At 42.4% G+C, this 17,008-nt stretch overlaps 1 protein-coding gene across 2 annotated transcripts; it reads left to right on the forward strand.

Moving 5' to 3' along the window:
- The first annotated feature begins 1,095 nt into the window (after nt 1-1,095).
- LOC115137939 (uncharacterized) lies at nt 1,096-8,268 on the forward strand. Of its 2 annotated transcripts, XM_029674256.2 has the most exons (6): nt 1,122-1,590; nt 1,726-1,844; nt 1,928-2,022; nt 3,629-3,889; nt 4,066-4,223; nt 7,315-8,268. In XM_029674256.2, coding segments are annotated over exons 2-6 (933 nt in total). In that variant the 5' UTR covers nt 1,122-1,590; nt 1,726-1,842; the 3' UTR covers nt 7,732-8,268. The 2 variants fall into 2 exon arrangements, with proteins under 2 accessions (XP_029530115.1, XP_029530116.1); XM_029674255.2 differs by having other exon boundaries at nt 1,096-1,590; nt 1,726-2,022.
- The last annotated feature ends 8,740 nt before the right edge of the window (nt 8,269-17,008 follow it).

Raw genomic sequence — 17,008 nt, forward strand, 5'->3', positions numbered from 1 at the left:
TATTTTCATAATCTCAAAGTGACTCCAAGACAGGTTGGAATGTCTGACTGAAATACGTTATACATCTTTGTTTTTTTCTAAATTGGTTGTGTTTGAATGTGTTGACAACATGCGGGACAAGATTGTTTGGTTGCTGGACACTGGACAAAGGGACAAAATGCGGGACTGTCCCGAACAATCCGGGATATGTTGTCACCCTTCACACATGTCATCGCGTGACTCAAGTTTACTTATATGATGGTTATTATATCAATATTTGTTCACAAGGTCATTTCCACCGACATTTCTCGCTTAGTTAATTTTACAGACAGAAACATACTTCCTTGTCTAGCTTATTTTGTTTTGTCGACATTTGTAAAGTTTACCGAAAACGTTTCTGTTTCCATCAGGACTGTCATAAACATTTTTATTAGACATGTAACTTACTTTCTTCGCATAAACAGGTTGGATGGAAATCTGGTTACTGATCAATTCATTAAGTTAGGGAGATGGGTATGGTGCATGGTTGGAATGTTTCAGTTTTCCCCCAATTGTGTCATACTGTAAACTTTCGGTGGCTGTTATAAAGATGGACATCCCATGGAAATTCAGTAGTGCCCTGACACACACAGAGAACCCAAGTAGGAAATATACTGAAACAACTCTTCTCGGTAGAGAACTTGTCAACAGGAACCTAGCTGGTTTTGAACTGCGGCCTCGTAGTTACAATAATACATATCGTTCTGATAAGAACTGTACTTCTCATTGTCAGATGATCCCAAAAGAGGAACCAAGGAACCAAATGCATCTCAATATGCAAATAAGTGTTCTCAGATGCCAGTCTGTTTGTGCTAATATGCCACTCTTGTACTTCGTGTCATATGACAAATATAAGGGGTGGAATGTTAGCACAAAACAGTTCTGGATTAATGAAATGGCCACCAGACTATTCACATTGACCCCCCTCCATTTGTTATGTACACTGCTGCTACTCGCTGTTTACTATAAATGCAGTCACTTTACTACATGTACAAATTGCCGCACACTAACTCAGTACCGGTACCCCCTGTATATAGCCTCGTTATTGTTATTTATTGTGTTAATTTTTTTTTCTTTCTTTAGTTTATTTGGTAAACATTTTCTTAACTGTTCTTGAACTGCACTGCTGGTTAAGGGCTTGTAAGTAAGCATTTCACGGTAAGGTCTAGACTTGGTGTATTCGGCGCATGTGCCAAAGTTTGATTTGATTTCAGACTAACGGAGACCATGCTGTTCCAGATAATAACAGAACATTGCCCACATCTGTTCATGCAAAACGTATGTAGAGTAGATCATCTATTTATATAACTTGGGACATACTGTTGAAACCCCCATAGTTTCTTTCTAGAGTGGTAAAAGTGACGTGAGAGTCATACGCATGTGGGGGAAGTTGTGGGGTGTTTTTTTCTCACCGTTGCGGGGAACTGCAAGAGGTGTTAAATACTAGAGGGTTTAATTAAATATCACTTTGACAGAAGCCAAGAAGTCAGGCTTTTGATCTCTCAAACATTATGGATATTCTGGGTTCACTACTAATCATTTTGCTGGGTAGCATCACAGGTACCATCACAGGTATTCTACTCTATGATTTTTTTAAATAAAATGAATTATATTATGTGTAGGTATAAAGTACAGTATATCCCATTATTGGTATACCAAATAAATAAATACTTTCAAAATGTGATCCTGCTGTTCCTTTGTCTTTAGGGACCAGGGCAGATGTCCATCCAATAGACAAATATGGGTTGAAGGGCGGTGCGGTGTGTTTGACAGTTAGAGAAAACCCTCTTCAAGAGATGGCGATGAAATGGATGACTGATAGCAATGTAATAGCTGTGAAGGAAAAAGTTTCTCCTCGATACAAGGAGAGGGTCAATTATAACTCTACAGACCACTCTCTTTGTCTCAGGAAACTGGAACAAACAGATACTGGGATCTACATTGCATATAATGTTGAGATATGGAAGGAGACACAAATGGTCAAGTACAATTTGATGGTCCAAGGTAAGTTTTGTCAAGGCTTTTTTACATTCCACTCATTAGCTACCTTTCCATAAATTTGTCCTTTAATTTGGGTTGTCAACATTTAGAAAGTTCGCATATAAAATAGACAATTGCCTGCTACCAGTGGTGTAAAGTACTTAAGTAAAACTACTTTAAAGTACATGTTAATATTTACTATTTACATTTTTTATCATTTTTACTTCACTAAATTCCTGAAGAAAATAATTTACTTTTTACTCCATATATTTTCCCTGACACCCAAAAGCATTCGGTACATTTTGAATGCTTAGCATGACAAGAAAATTGTCACGCACTTATCAAGAGAACATCCCTGGTCATCCCTACTGCCTCTGATCTGGCGGACTCACTAAACACACAGGCTTCATTTGTAAATTATGTCTGAGTGTTGGCGTGTGTCCCTGTCTAAAATGGTGCTGTCTGGTTTGCTTAATATAAGGAATTTGGTATAATTAATATTTTTACTTTGTACTTAAGAATATTTTAGCAATTAGATTGACTTTTGATACTTATTTAAAACCAAATACTTTTAGACTTTTACTCAAGTAGGATTTTACTGCGTGACTTTTACATGAGTAATTTTCTATGAAGGTATTTTTACTTTTACTCAAGTAAGACAATTGGGTACTTTTCCCACCACTGCCTGCTACCGTGCATTTTCATTGAACTGTCGATGACATCACACCTGAACAAATATAAATTCTACGCAAAAACCTAGTGTGGAATAAAAATTAAGTGGCTGCAGTGTTTCCAATATCCATTTAGACAAATTGCGCATGAATACATTGGCGACAACCTGTATTCCCTACCACCTGTCTGGTGCATGTCTCAGGTAACCTGCAAAAGCCAGCATGGATAGGATGCAAGAATTTACTCATATTTGCCATATTCTAATAATTATCATGTGCCAACGTATCTCCACGGTCTGCGCCATGGGGAAACTTACACTCCTGTAGATCTGAAATAATGTAGTGGTTAAACTTGCATCCAGCCAATCAGGAAAGCAAGGTTAAGCAATTCAGGCATTCTTCAAAAGTCAAGACAATCATTTTCCTGCAAATAAACATTATTTTATAGTTTAAAAGCAAGCAGTAGACATTTAGAATTAAATGTTAAGTGATGACTATATTACATAACAGGCTGAATCACAACCGGCGGTGATTGGCCTAGCGTCTTTCGGATTTGGCGGGTGTAGGCCGTCATTGTTAATAATAATTTGTTCTTAAACTGACTTGCTAGTTAAATAAAGATGACATAAACACATACTAATGACATCACTTGCCCGCTTGCCTTCAAAATGATTCGGCAATGATGATTTATATGAAAACACCGTTTCCGTCATCATTTGTTGCAAAAAATAAAAAATAAATATCCATCCCTTTCGAAAGGATACAATTTCTCTCGATCTTTAGAATGTTTATCTCGTAGCTGCCTTTCCATTACACATGTGGCAATGTTTTTCTATTGCTTTTGTCGAATGAACCTGAATCAATGCAAACATGCCTACTGTCACCTGCTTGGTTTGATGAATGATCTTTTAGGACATCTTGACATTTTTGTAAACCCCTGATATTATCACTTATTTTAGAAGCTGTTTCCATACCAGTCATGGAGGTGGTGTCGCTCTCCTCCAACTATAGTGATGGAATGTGTGACGTCACAGTGAACTGTTCAGTTACAGGTGTGTGGGTGTTGTCTGTCTGTGATGGAGGTCAGTGCACACTGTCACAGCAGTCTCTTTCACACACCAGAGTCAACATCATCATCTCCAATGACAACGGGACTATCCAGTGCACTGGCAAAAATAACTTCAGTGCAGAGACCAGCTCACAACGCATGGAGGACATATGTAAGTCTAATTTACTAGCTTCCACCTTCTGTGCATACCATTGTACATTTGTTTATCAAGAACGTTTTAATATCATTGCAGTAATTATAATTATATTACTGTTATATTATTTCCCATAAAAAAACAGAATAACAAAATGTGTGTGTGTGTGTGTGTGTGTATATGTAACCTCTCAGGTAAAGGTGAGAAGAAGGGGAGAGCTTCAACATTACCAGTTGGGACCATTATGGGCAGTGTTACTGCTCTTGTCCTCTTTGTTGGTGTGTTATTTGGTGTAGGATACATCATATTAACCAGAAGACGGCAATCCCCTAAAGATCAGCAGTCAATGCAGGTACCCGCTCTGTCAATCATGTTTAACCTCCGTTAAGTTGATGTCTATGCCCCCATCAAAACCCGTATGTTTAAGCTAGATATATCTGGGGCGTATTCATTACGCAGTAGCAAACGCAATGAAACAGAAGGCATCTACCTGAATTTGTCCAACAGAAACGTTTTCTGTTTGGCTAATTGTTACACCCCTGCGTCTCAATCCACAACATCTGCCGATGTCGGCCTTCCACAGCTGTGGTGGAAGGTGGCAGAGCTACAGCAGTGTTCGTCAGAGCAGGACACAACCTAAAAATTGGTCTTCTCATGAAAGCGTCCAAAGCGTCCAAAAAGTTTGGGCTACACACTACTATCACCCCTCTGGAAAGATCACTCTCAAGAACACGATGGTGTTCTTCGGATTGCTCTATGACCCCAACAAGCCTCAAAAGACTCATATAAAGGTAACCCAGTACCAATTTTAAAAAATCTATGGAAATATTTTTGTGCCCTTAAAAAAGGGGAGTACCTTTTTTTATCTCTCAGATCTGTTTTGCCATGTATGAATGTGTTATTCAACGCGTTTCTGAGGGCTAATAGCAGTAACACCACATTTTTTTAGATAGTTTTTTGATACATAAAGGGGTCCTAAAATTAAAAATGTAATTGCTAAATGATCCACGGTGTGACCATTTTTAAACAATTCAATATGTCAGCTTAGTAGAAACCCTGGCCCTTAGGGGACTTGTGAGAATGCTACAGTCTTTGTGGCGCAGCAGAAAGATCAGCGTATCCCAAAACCAGAGGTTGTGAGATTAAATCCCAGATGGGGTCATATTGAAAAGTCAGTATTAAGTAATCATGTCAAACGTAATTGTATTTTTGTTAAACTTTGAGCAGTTGTTTTGGGCCCTGTTCAGATTTTCTGAGGATAGCTACAGCTCATGTCTTTTTGGAAGTTGAACTCAAATCTTACTGCTGGCCTTGTCCTAAGAATCACACCACCCCGCCACCATCCCAAAAACAAACTCGATAACTTTAAAGGCCTGATTGCTTGGATCATTTTAAGATGTCCCCCCCTCCTCAAAGAAAAAAACATAAAAAATGGTACATGTCATTTTTTGGGGGCCTGCTGTATCTGTAGGTTCTGCAGTAGTCACATCGTCATCAGATTCACACATTTCTTACCTTTCTAACAGTACTAAGCATGCATAGGAGTTATAGCTTTGAAACTGAAATGTACTTTATTAGGGTAGTATACAATATTATGTGATTTAGAAAATGCCACCAGAGAGCGTCAGCGTTTAAGAGACAAGATTTTTACACGATTTTAGCTGAATAGCGTACTACTTAAAACCACATGCCGTTTAATTACTTCCCTTATGAAAATAAATCATGAAATTTGAGCTGATATTTTCACATGTGAAAACAAGAGACACATGGGAGGTCAGTTCACATGTGAAACCCTGTAACACCACCTTTTCATGTTAGCAGCTCACATGAATGACATGTTATCAGCTCACATGAATTGCAGATTCACATGTGGAATTTGCAGTTTCACATGTAAAACACGTATACATGTGAAAAACATTCAAATGTTATCAGGTGTAGTTAAAAAAAATGTTGCATCCCCATGTTTTTATATGTATAGTTTCATGTTATCACATGTTGCTTTTACATGTTGTCACATGTTATCACATTAACTTCACATTCGATCACGTGAAATTCATGTGGTTTTTACGTAAGGGTAGAATACAGCATATACATGTAGAGTGGGTAAAACGGTATGTAAACATAATACAATTTTCCAAATTACTATTTACATAGGGCAGCAGTCTCTAAGGTGCAGGGTAGAGTACCGGGTGGTAGCCGGCTAGTGACAGTGTCTAAGGTTCAGGGCAGGGTACCGGGTGGTAGCCGGCTAGTGACAGTGTCTAAGGTTCAGGGCAGGGTACCTGGCGTAGGCCGGCTAGTGATGACTGTTTAACAGTCTGATGGCCTGGAGATAGACTCTGTTTTTCAGTCTTTCGGGCCCAGCATTGATGCACCTGTACTGTCTCTGCCTTCTAGATGGTAGCTGGGTGAACAGGCCGTGACTAGGTTGCTGAGGTCTTTGACCTTCTTGGTCTTCCTGTTACTCCAGGTGCTGTGGTTGCGGGAGGTTCAGTTGCCGTACCAGGAGGTGATACAGCCCTACAGAATGCTTGCGATGGTGCATCTGCATCAGTCCACGTTCAGCTGCTTCGTTTTGTTGACGTTGAGGGGGAAGTTATTTTCCTGGCACCACTCCGCCAGGGCTTTCACCTCCTCCCTGTAGGCGGTCTCATCATTGTTGGTAATCAGGCCTGTTGTGTCATCAGCAAACCTTGATGATTGAGTTGGAGATGTTCGTAGCCACGCAGTCATGGGTGAACAGGGAGTACAGGAGTGGGCTGAGTGCACACCCCTGTGGGGCCCCCGTGATGAGGATCAGCGTGGCGTATGTGTTGTTGCTTACCTTCACCACTTGGGGTTGGCCAGTCAGGAAGTCTAGGACACATTTGCACAGGGAGGGGTTCAGGCCCAGGGCCCTGAGCTTAGTGTTGAGCTTGGAGGGCACTATTGTGTTGAATGCTGAGCTGTAGTCGACAAACAGCATTCTCACATAGGTTTTCCTTTTGTCCAGGTGGGAAGGGGCAGTGTGCATTGCTATGGCAATTGTGTCATCTGTGGACCTGTTGGGGTGGTATGCACATTGTAGTGTGTCTCGAGTGTCGGGTAAGGTGGAGGTGATATGATCCTCAACTAGCCCCTCAAAGCACTTCATAATGAGTGTTACGGGGCGATAGTCATTTAGTTGTTACCTTTGCTTTCATGCGTACAGGAACAATGGTGGACAACTTGAAGCAAGTTGGGACAACAGACTAGGAAAGGGAGAGATTGAATATGTCCGTAAACACTCCAGCCAGTTGGTCTGCACATGCTCTGAGGACTCGGCTTGGGATGCCGTCTGAGCCGGCAGCCTTGCAAGGGTCTTACTCAGGTCGGCCAGATATCAGGAGCACTCAATTCTGGTGAGCGGTCAGGGCCACATCAGCGACTCTGTGTTGTTTCTCACATTTCTCTTCTTCTAACAGGTCGTTATTACAGAAGTTAACAACACAGTGGCCGCTATACCAGGAAGACCAGAACTACCAAACACCCCTGGTTCTGAGGTGACATCTATCTACGTCACTGCAGGCAGACCAGGAACAGTACCAGCATCAGCAATAGAAGAACACCACCCAGTGGACAAAGAGTACACTTTACCAGAAGAAAGTACAGAACCACCGGCAGAGGCACTCTACAGCACTGTGCAGCAACCAGCGGTAGAAGAGCGCCACCTAGTGGACAAAGTGGGCTGTCCAAAAAGACTGAGGCCAGGACCACATAGTCCTTCTGATGCAGATCCTACATCAATCTACAGCACAGCCAGCTATAGCCCAGCGCCACCCAGTGGACAAATGGACAAATATGGGAATAATGTCAACAAACCAGACAAACTACCTTACTAAACTACCCATCCATTCCCCTGATGTTACATTGACTAAGACTTGACCCATAGACTTAGATACTGAAGAAAAACAGGGAAGTTACAAAGAGAATTTAGATAACTTATTTTTTTATATTGTTTATGTCTAATTTTAACCATATTTAAATTGGCAATCTGTGATTGCTACATCGATTTTGGAGACTTTTAAGTTAATTATATATAACTATTGATTAATATAATTTATGCTTGTTTAAACTCCATTGTTTGTAAACAATGTAATTCTAAACAGACACTGTATAGCTTCAAAACATAGTTACAAATATAATTTTGATGTCGTGAATGGTCAGTCCATAGCATCCATAGCCTCATCTATGAATTTAAGTGGTTACATTTCTCCAGCCCCATCACTAAGCTGTTAACCTTTTTGAACTGCAGATGTCCCCTTTAATGATACATCGTTTTGCATAATGTGTTCTTTTCTGTATTTGAAAATGATAAAACATGTTGATGAATACAGCAGCACTTTACATGATTTAAAATAAATGTTATATACAAAACAGTTGGTTTTAAAATGCGGGGGCCCCTTCAATCAACTAATTGATGTATTGATTGGGCTTTCAATCAATCAAACAAGCAATCAACAGTCAATCAATCAATCAACCAACCATCTGAGTATGTCATTATTTTTCCATAATTATTTTTCTAATACATACTGTATATCTAATTGTTCATATTCTGAGATCACATTTACAAATATAACTATAAAAGGTATCCATCTATCCATTTCAGTAGCTGTCACATCCAGCTGGTTATGGGAAGGAACTACAGAGGTATGGCAGTCAATTATGGCTAAAAGCGGAAGAATTTGTCCTGTGAACACAATCTGAAATATCGGAGTGGCTGCGGTTCCAGATTTTCTGGATCCTGATTTGCCGTGGCTAAGATAGAGATTTCCAATTGATAACTTTTTTTATGTAGCTGCTGCCCACTCCGCTGCTTACGTACCTGCTGCCCACTCCGCTGCTTACGTAGCTGCTGCCCACTCCGCTGCTTACGTAGCTGCTGCCCACTCCGCTGCTTACGTAGCTGCTGCCCACTCCGCTGCTTACGTAGCTGCTGCCCACTCCGCTGCTTACGTAGCTGCTGCCCACTCCGCTGCTTACGTAGCTGCTGCCCACTCCGCTGCTTACGTACCTGCTGCCCACTCCGCTGCTTACGTAGCTGCTGCCCACTCCGCTGCTTACGTAGCTGCTGCCCACTCCGCTGCTTACGTAGCTGCTGCCCACTCCGCTGCTTACGTACCTGCTGCCCACTCCGCTGCTTACGTAGCTGCTGCCCACTCCGCTGCTTACGTAGCTGCTGCCCACTCCGCTGCTTACGTAGCTGCTGCCCACTCCGCTGCTTACGTACCTGCTGCCCACTCCGCTGCTTACGTAGCTGCTGCCCACTCCGCTGCTTACGTAGCTGCTGCCCACTCCGCTGCTTACGTAGCTGCTGCCCACTCCGCTGCTTACGTAGCTGCTGCCCACTCCGCTGCCTACATAGCTGCTGCCCACTCCGCTGCCTACGTAGCTGCTGCCCACTCCGCTGCCTACGTAGCTGCTGCCCACTCCGCTGCCTACGTAGCTGCTGCCCACTCCGCTGCCTACATAGCTGCTGCCCACTCCGCTGCCTACGTAGCTGCTGCCCACTCCGCTGCCTACGTAGCTGCTGCCCACTCCGCTGCTTACGTAGCTGCTGCCCACTCCGCTGCCTACGTAGCTGCTGCCCACTCCGCTGCCTACGTAGCTGCTGCCCACTCCGCTGACTACGTAGCTGCTGCCCACTCCGCTGCCTACGTAGCTGCTGCCCACTCCGCTGCTTACGTAGCTGCTGCCCACTCCGCTGCCTACATAGCTGCTGCCCACTCCGCTGCCTACATAGCTGCTGCCCACTCCGCTGCTTACGTAGCTGCTGCCCACTCCGCTGCCTACATAGCTGCTGCCCACTCCGCTGCCTACGTAGCTGCTGCCCACTCCGCTACCTACATAGCTGCTTCCCACTCCGCTGCCTACGTAGCTGCTGCCCACTCCGCTGCCTACATAGCTGCTGCCCACTCCGCTGCCTACGTAGCTGCTTCCCACTCCGCTGCCTACGTAGCTGCTGCCCACTCTGCTGCCTACGTAGCTGCTGCCCACTCCGCTGCCTATGTAGCTGCTGCCCACTCCGCTGCCTATGTAGCTGCTTCCCACTCCGCTGCCTACGTAGCTGCTGCCCACTCCGCTGCCTACGTAGCTGCTGCCCACTCCGATGCCTACGTAGCTGCTTCTCAGCGCTTCACTGCTGCTTCCTCTCCTTGATTGGCGATGATCGCCTTTGTCTAGCGTAGCCATAGAGATTGATGGAGAACTCATGTGCCCATTGAGGGCTTTCACCCTTTTGAAGTAGTCAGCTGGCTGGGACTTCTATGGGTTAAAACAGACAGAATGCTGTAACCTTCATAATGGCCTTGAATATTTATTCAAATTGACACGTTTATTATTTATTTCAGCTGTTCAGGAATATAAGGCATAGGCTATGTCAATATGGTTCTGAAGAGGGTGAATAATATAACACATTCACAGAACGTCATCCGGATGCTTAGCTTTAAGAGGTTTTCAAAAAACTCCGTATTCGCAGCCACAGCCCTCAAATATAGCTAGGAGGCTACTCTGCGTTAAGATTCAAATCATACATCATGGGTCGGTTTTCCTGGACACACAATAAAAGCTATTCCTGCACTATTAACTACTTGAAATAGAGAATCTCCATGGGATCTTCTTAGTCTGGAAGGTTTAAATCTGTGTCTAGGAAACTGGCCTTTTACGCTGTCCTACCCAACAATACGGTGCCTTGTGCTGGTTACTCATTCAATACACTGCAGTTAGCAGCACTATGGAGTGGCTGCCGACTTTCACAGACTGAACGACGACTTTCACAGACTGAACGACGACTCTCACAGACTGAACGACTCTCACAGATTCTGTTAGATGGTTCAACACATGAACAGTCAAACCAACTATTTTTTATCTCTGGAACAGTGTTGACCAAATAGGACACAGTTTTCTATTTCACCATTAGGCCCATGGTTGTTTGGTTCGTCAGAGTCCCAGTACCTAGAAAAGGGAGAAGAGAACCCATTACTCCATACAGTATGTCCCAGCAGAAGGAAATATTTTCGGCCAAATATGTTGACACTTTTCTTGAATAATTTACTATTGCTTCTAAAATAAGTTGAAATTTCACACATTGTTGGATTATTGGATTTTATATATATTTTTATTGAAGTGCACAGTGTGGTTCCTGAAAGGTCAAGGTTGACTGTTTTGCCCAGACATGGTTTACGAGGACATAATCAGAGAATCATAGTACTGTTATACAGAAAGGTACTCTGTCTGCAGGACATAAGAGTGGAAATACTGGAGAAAAAAACATGTATTTTTATTTTACTAGGCAAGTAAGTTAAGAACAAATTCTTATTTACAATGATGGCCTACCAGGGAACAGTGGGTTAACTGCCTTGTACAGTGGCAGAACAATAGCTTTTTACCTTGTCAGCTTGGGGATTCAATCCAGCAACCTTTCCATTACAAGCCCAACGCTCTAACCACTAGGCTACCCGCTGCCCCAAATATGGTGCATTCGGAAAGTACTCAGACCTTTTGATTTTCTTTCACATTTTTCTACGTTACAGCCCTATTCTAAAATTGATTAAATATTTTTTGCCCTCATCTACACACCATAATGACAAAACTTTTTATACATTTTTAAAAATGTGATATTTCAATTTATTTTTAATACATTGACATAAGTATTCAGACCCTTTACTCAGTACTTCGTTGAAGCACCTTTGGCAGCAATTACAGCCTCAAGTCTTCTTGGGTATGACGCTACAAACTTGTCACACCTGTATTTGGGGAGTTTCTCCCATTCCTCTCTGCAGATCCTCTCAAGCTCTCTGTCAGGTTGGATGGGGAGCGTCGCTGCAAAGCTATTGAGATGTATTACTGAACAATCTCATGATAGACCTCACTATTGACATTGAGTTGATTAAATTACCTCTTCCTTTAAATCAACCTTAACAACAAAATCAATGAGCCATATCTAATTCTCACTAATGTCAATGGTGGGACCTTATATAGACAGGTGTGTGCCTTTCCAAATAATGTCCAATCAATTAAATTTCCCACAGGTGGACTCCAATTAAGTTGTAGAAACATCACAAGGATGATCAATGGAAACAGGATGCACCTGAGCTCAATTGAGTCTCATATTAAATGGTCTGAGTACTTATGTACATTTTTTTTAATACATTTGTAAAATGTCTAAACCTGTTTTCGCTTTGTCATTATGCGGTATTATGTGTAGATTAATGAGGAAAACAATTAATTTAATACATTTTAGTATAAGGCTGTAACATAACAAAATGTGGAAAAAGTAAGGGGATCTGAATACTTTCTGAATGCACTGTATGTATCAAATCAAATCAAAGTTTATTTGTCACGTGCTCCGAATACAACAGTGAAATGTTTACTTACAGGCTCTAACCAATAGTGCAAAAATGTATTAGGTGAACAATAGGTAAGTAAAGACATAAAACAACAGTAAAAAGACAGGCTTTATACAGTAGACAGGCTATATACAGTAGACAGGCTATATACAGTAGACAGGTTAATATACAGTAGACAGGCTATATACAGTAGACAGGTTATATACAGTAGACAGGCTATTTACAGTAGCGAGGCTATAAAAGTAGCTAGGCTACATACAGACACCGGTTAGTCAGGCTGATTGAGGTAGAATGTATATGTAGATATGGTTAAAGTGACTATGCATATATGATGAACAGAGAGTAGCAGTAGCGTAAAAGAGGGGTTGGCGGGTGGTGGGTGGGACACAATGCAGTAATCCCATTTAGCCAATGTGCTGGAGCACTGGTTGGTCGGCCCAATTGAGGTAGTATGTACATGAATGTATAGGTAAAGTGACTGTGCATATATGATAAACAGAGCGTAACAGCAGCGTAAAAAGAGGGGTTGGGAGGGGGACACAATGCAGATAGCCCGGTTAGCCAATGTGCGGGAGCACTGGTTGGTCGGCCCAATTGAGGTAGTATGTACATGAATGTCACGCCCTGGTCTAAGTATTTTGTGTTTTTCTTCATGTATTGGGTCAGGCCAGGGTGTGGCATGGAGTTTTTGTATTGTGGTGTGTTTTGTCTGGGGGTTTTGGTGTGTATGTTAGTGGGATTGTAGGTTAGTAGGGTGTTCTAGTAAAGTCTATGGCTGTCTGGAGTGGTTCTCAATCAGAGGCAGGTGGTTATCGTTGTCTCTGATTGGGAACCATATTTAGGCAGCCATATTCTTTGGTTGTATTGTGGGTGATTGTCCTGAGTGTCTTGATGTCCTTGTTCCTGGCTTGGTTAGGTTACATCAGTATAGGCTGTTTCGGTTTTCATTACGTTTATTGTTTTTGTAGTAATTGTATTTAGATTCGTGTTACGTTTGTTTATTAAAACATGGATCGTAATATACACGCTGCATTTTGGTCCGATCCTTGCTACACCTCCTCTTCCGAGGAGGAGATAGAAGAAAACCGTTACAATGAATGTATAGTTAAAGTGACTGTGCATATATGATAAACAGAGAGTAACAGCAGCGTAAAAAGAGGGGTTGGGGGGGGTGGTTCATTCCCCACTGCCTTCAGAATACATGGCTAAAGGTCAATCAGATTTGTGAACATAATCACCTCGCTGTGTGTTGCTGCTTTCCATGTTGTCTGTAGCTTGTCAGGTGTGGAAACACTTTGTTGCTTTTATGAATTTTGTCTTGCTGCTTTTTGTTCTATGTTGCTCTGTCTGTATGCTACGTCTTGCTTGTCCTATGTTGCTCTGCGTGTGCTCACTGCTCAATGATTGTCTATATTGTAATTGTTTTTAATAACCCGCCCAGGGACTGAGGTTGAAAATTAGCCGGCTGGCTAAAACCGGCACTTTTACTGAAACGTTGATTAATGTGCACTGTCCTGTCCCTGTAAAAATAAAATAAACTCAAACTCAAACATTTTGATATATTTCAGCCTTATTCTAAAATGATTAAATTGTTTTTGGTAGATTCATGAGGAAAAAAACTAATCTGTTTTAGAATAAGGCTGTAACGTAATACAATTTGGAAAAAGTCAAGGGGTCTGAATACTTTCCAAATGCACTGTATGTGTGTTTTAACATAGGCATGTTCATGTTCATATGCATGTACTTGTTATTCCTCCTGTACTTCAATACCTGATCACTCCTGTGGTCATTCTAAAACGTGCCACTAAACTGTGCCTTTTGATGTGCCAGTGATATTTTTACTGTAAATAACTCCTCTCTACTATATTAGATGTCATTATCAAACAAATCATTTTCTAGCCTGGTCCAACATCTGTTTGTGCTATCATTCCACCGACTGTTTGGCATGACAAGGAGTGGCATGATGGCACAAACAGACTGGTACCAAGGCCAGTCCTTTTCTATCGTGCCAGTAAATGTATTTTGTAATGCCTGTCAGAGCTGTGTAGGTCAGAGGTTTCATCAGGGCCCCGTTCAGTAGCCAAAAGTAGGAAAGTTGTAGACAGGAATGCCACAAATGACTGATTTCTCATTCTACATGTAAGAGATGCCTGTTTGTTCTACATAATACATTTCTAACTGAAGATTTGTGAACATTGTGTCCTGCTGATCGCGCCCCATGTCTGTGATAATGTTTATAATGTGATAGGAAAGGTCAGAGCCCATCTGTAATACTGGAACCTTATTATGCTAACGGCTAATATACTATGAAATGTCTGTTTTAATAAAAAGGAAGATTTCCAACAGCTCTGATTTGGTCCATCTCTATCAAATGAAGTCCCTACAAAACTCTACAATTCTAACAAAGCCCACACATCTCTGTCGATGCCCCACGTCCATGAAGGGAACTTGCAGGGGGTTTACATTTTTTATTTTGATATTGGAAATATCTTATTTTAAATTAAGCATCTGAGTCAATGGCAGCCAGGGAAAAAAATTCAGGTCCATGTTGTTATATGAAATGTGGATCTGATCAAGTTGATTCTTTCTTGCCATGGAAATACAGTGAATCAGACACAGAGCACCTTCACACCTGAGAACTTTAAACAGCTCTTCTCAGCACGGAACCCAGTCAACAGGAAGTGGTTTTCAGTTTCTTGTCGTGGTCTCTCACACCTTTGAAAGGGAGCTACACGCCCTCACTCTAACCATAGATGTTAACGTCTCATTTAAACGTCTTGCTAACTATTTAGTCAGCTGTTAACAATGTACAAAATACACGTACACATGTATTTTGTGTTGTAGACATCTGTTAGTAGAGTAGTGGCCTTAATGTAATGAGAAATCTGTTGTGAAATGTAATTTAATGCAAAAAATAAATTCAAAATTGCCCACACTGAAGACACTTATATAGGTATGCTAATAGAGGACTAGTAAAGGCTCAGTGCACAACTTTTGAGTAAAAATGTAAACTACATGTTTCAGTGTCTAGCAGCATTTGTAACTTGAGTCTAATTATCTGTGCAAAACAGTTCATCTGATCATATTTGCAGAATAAAAAAAAACTTTCTTGATACAGGTTTGATTTCCAGTTTCTTGAAATACTTTGCAAATGAAAGTTATTTCTATGTGAAAACTGAAACGGTCTATTCATTCTTTTTAGTAGACACAGTGGTGAGTGGATATACTTTCATACTTTTTTGTACTGGTCTCCCATGGGATTTGAACCCACAACCCTGGTGTTCCAAGCACAATGCTCTACCAGCTGAGCCACATCATCACAAACCGCTTGATGTCTCAATGTACTCAGTTACTGTATTGGTCATTGTTTTTCTTCATGGTGATGGAAAGTCCACAGGTTCTAACCTAGATGACCAGCCTATATACAATACAGTAATGCACATTTACATTACATGGTTTGTAAGGATGGTAAATGAAAACTGCACAAAAAGTGGTTTTCTATATTATTTGATCAAGAAAAATATTTAATTTGATGTGGATGTTTTGGGTCTTTGCCCATAACTGCACTTTGTAAATGTTTGAGGATAGGGTTTTGTTCTTTCTGGATTCCATAAGAATGATGATTGCAGAGAAAGGAACAGGGCAACAACTCTTAGAATTCCAACTATTGAATCCTGCAAGATATTGTTCTTAATTATACAACTTCCATTTTTTTGCAACAGCTGAGATGCTGAAATAATTTTTGGATTCAAGTAAAGTAGTGTGAATAGATGGTTAATTGTAATGGAGACCCTGGGAGTCGAGAAGCAGGCGCATAACCAATGCCTCCTGGGGAATGGAACTAAGGGAGTGACAGATATGGGAGTTAATCAGTGAATTGATGGAGTCCAGGTGTGTCTCATGAGGCGTAGGTGTTAGTAAAGATGGTGTCAGGTGTGTGTAATGATGGTTGTCTGAGCCAGTGATTAGTAAACCGACGACGTCCAACGCTGGAGAGGGGGAGCGGGAGTAGACGTGACAGTACCCCCCCGACGCACGGCTCCAGCCACAGGATGATGCTGGCCAGGGGGACGGCCTCAAGGGTGAGGAGCAGGCAGGTCGGCAAAGGTGGAAATCACAGATGATGTTGGGATCCAGAATATCCTCCAACGGAACCCAACACCGCTCCTCTGGGCCGTACCCCTCCTAGTCCACCAGGTACTGGAACTGACCCCATGATGTCGGGAGTCCAGTAGGGATCTGATGGCATGGTTGGGACCTCCCTCGACATCCAGTGGAGATGGAGGGGTGTCTGGGGGACAGCCTCAGCCAGGGGACCAGGAACCACCGGCCTGAGAAGGGCGACATGAAAGGAAGGTGAGATACGGTAGTCACTGGGGAGCAATAATCTATACATCACCTCGTTGAGCCCACAAACTAGGGGCTCAGCTTCTTGCAGGGCAGGCGGAGTGGGAGGTTCCTTGTGGAGAGCCAGACGCGATCACCAGGCTGGAACACAGGAGCCTCCCTGCGATCCGCCTGATCCAGGTGGATGGGGTGCTGGAGTAGCACGTGGGCATCACTCCACACTTTATCACGCCTAAACCACTCATCCACCGCAGGAGCTTTGGTCTGGCCCAGGGTCCACAGAGCCAGGGCTGGCTGATAACCCAGAACACACTGGACGGGAGTCAGCCGGGTGGAGGAGTGACATAACAAATTCTGGACCCGCTCCCCCTACCGGTCCTGGCAGAAAATGATGAAGATGCGATACTTACACCTGCCCCAGGAG

This window comes from Oncorhynchus nerka, linkage group LG12 (assembly GCF_034236695.1).
Source record: "Oncorhynchus nerka isolate Pitt River linkage group LG12, Oner_Uvic_2.0, whole genome shotgun sequence".
In the NCBI taxonomy this organism is placed as follows: domain Eukaryota; kingdom Metazoa; phylum Chordata; class Actinopteri; order Salmoniformes; family Salmonidae; genus Oncorhynchus; species Oncorhynchus nerka.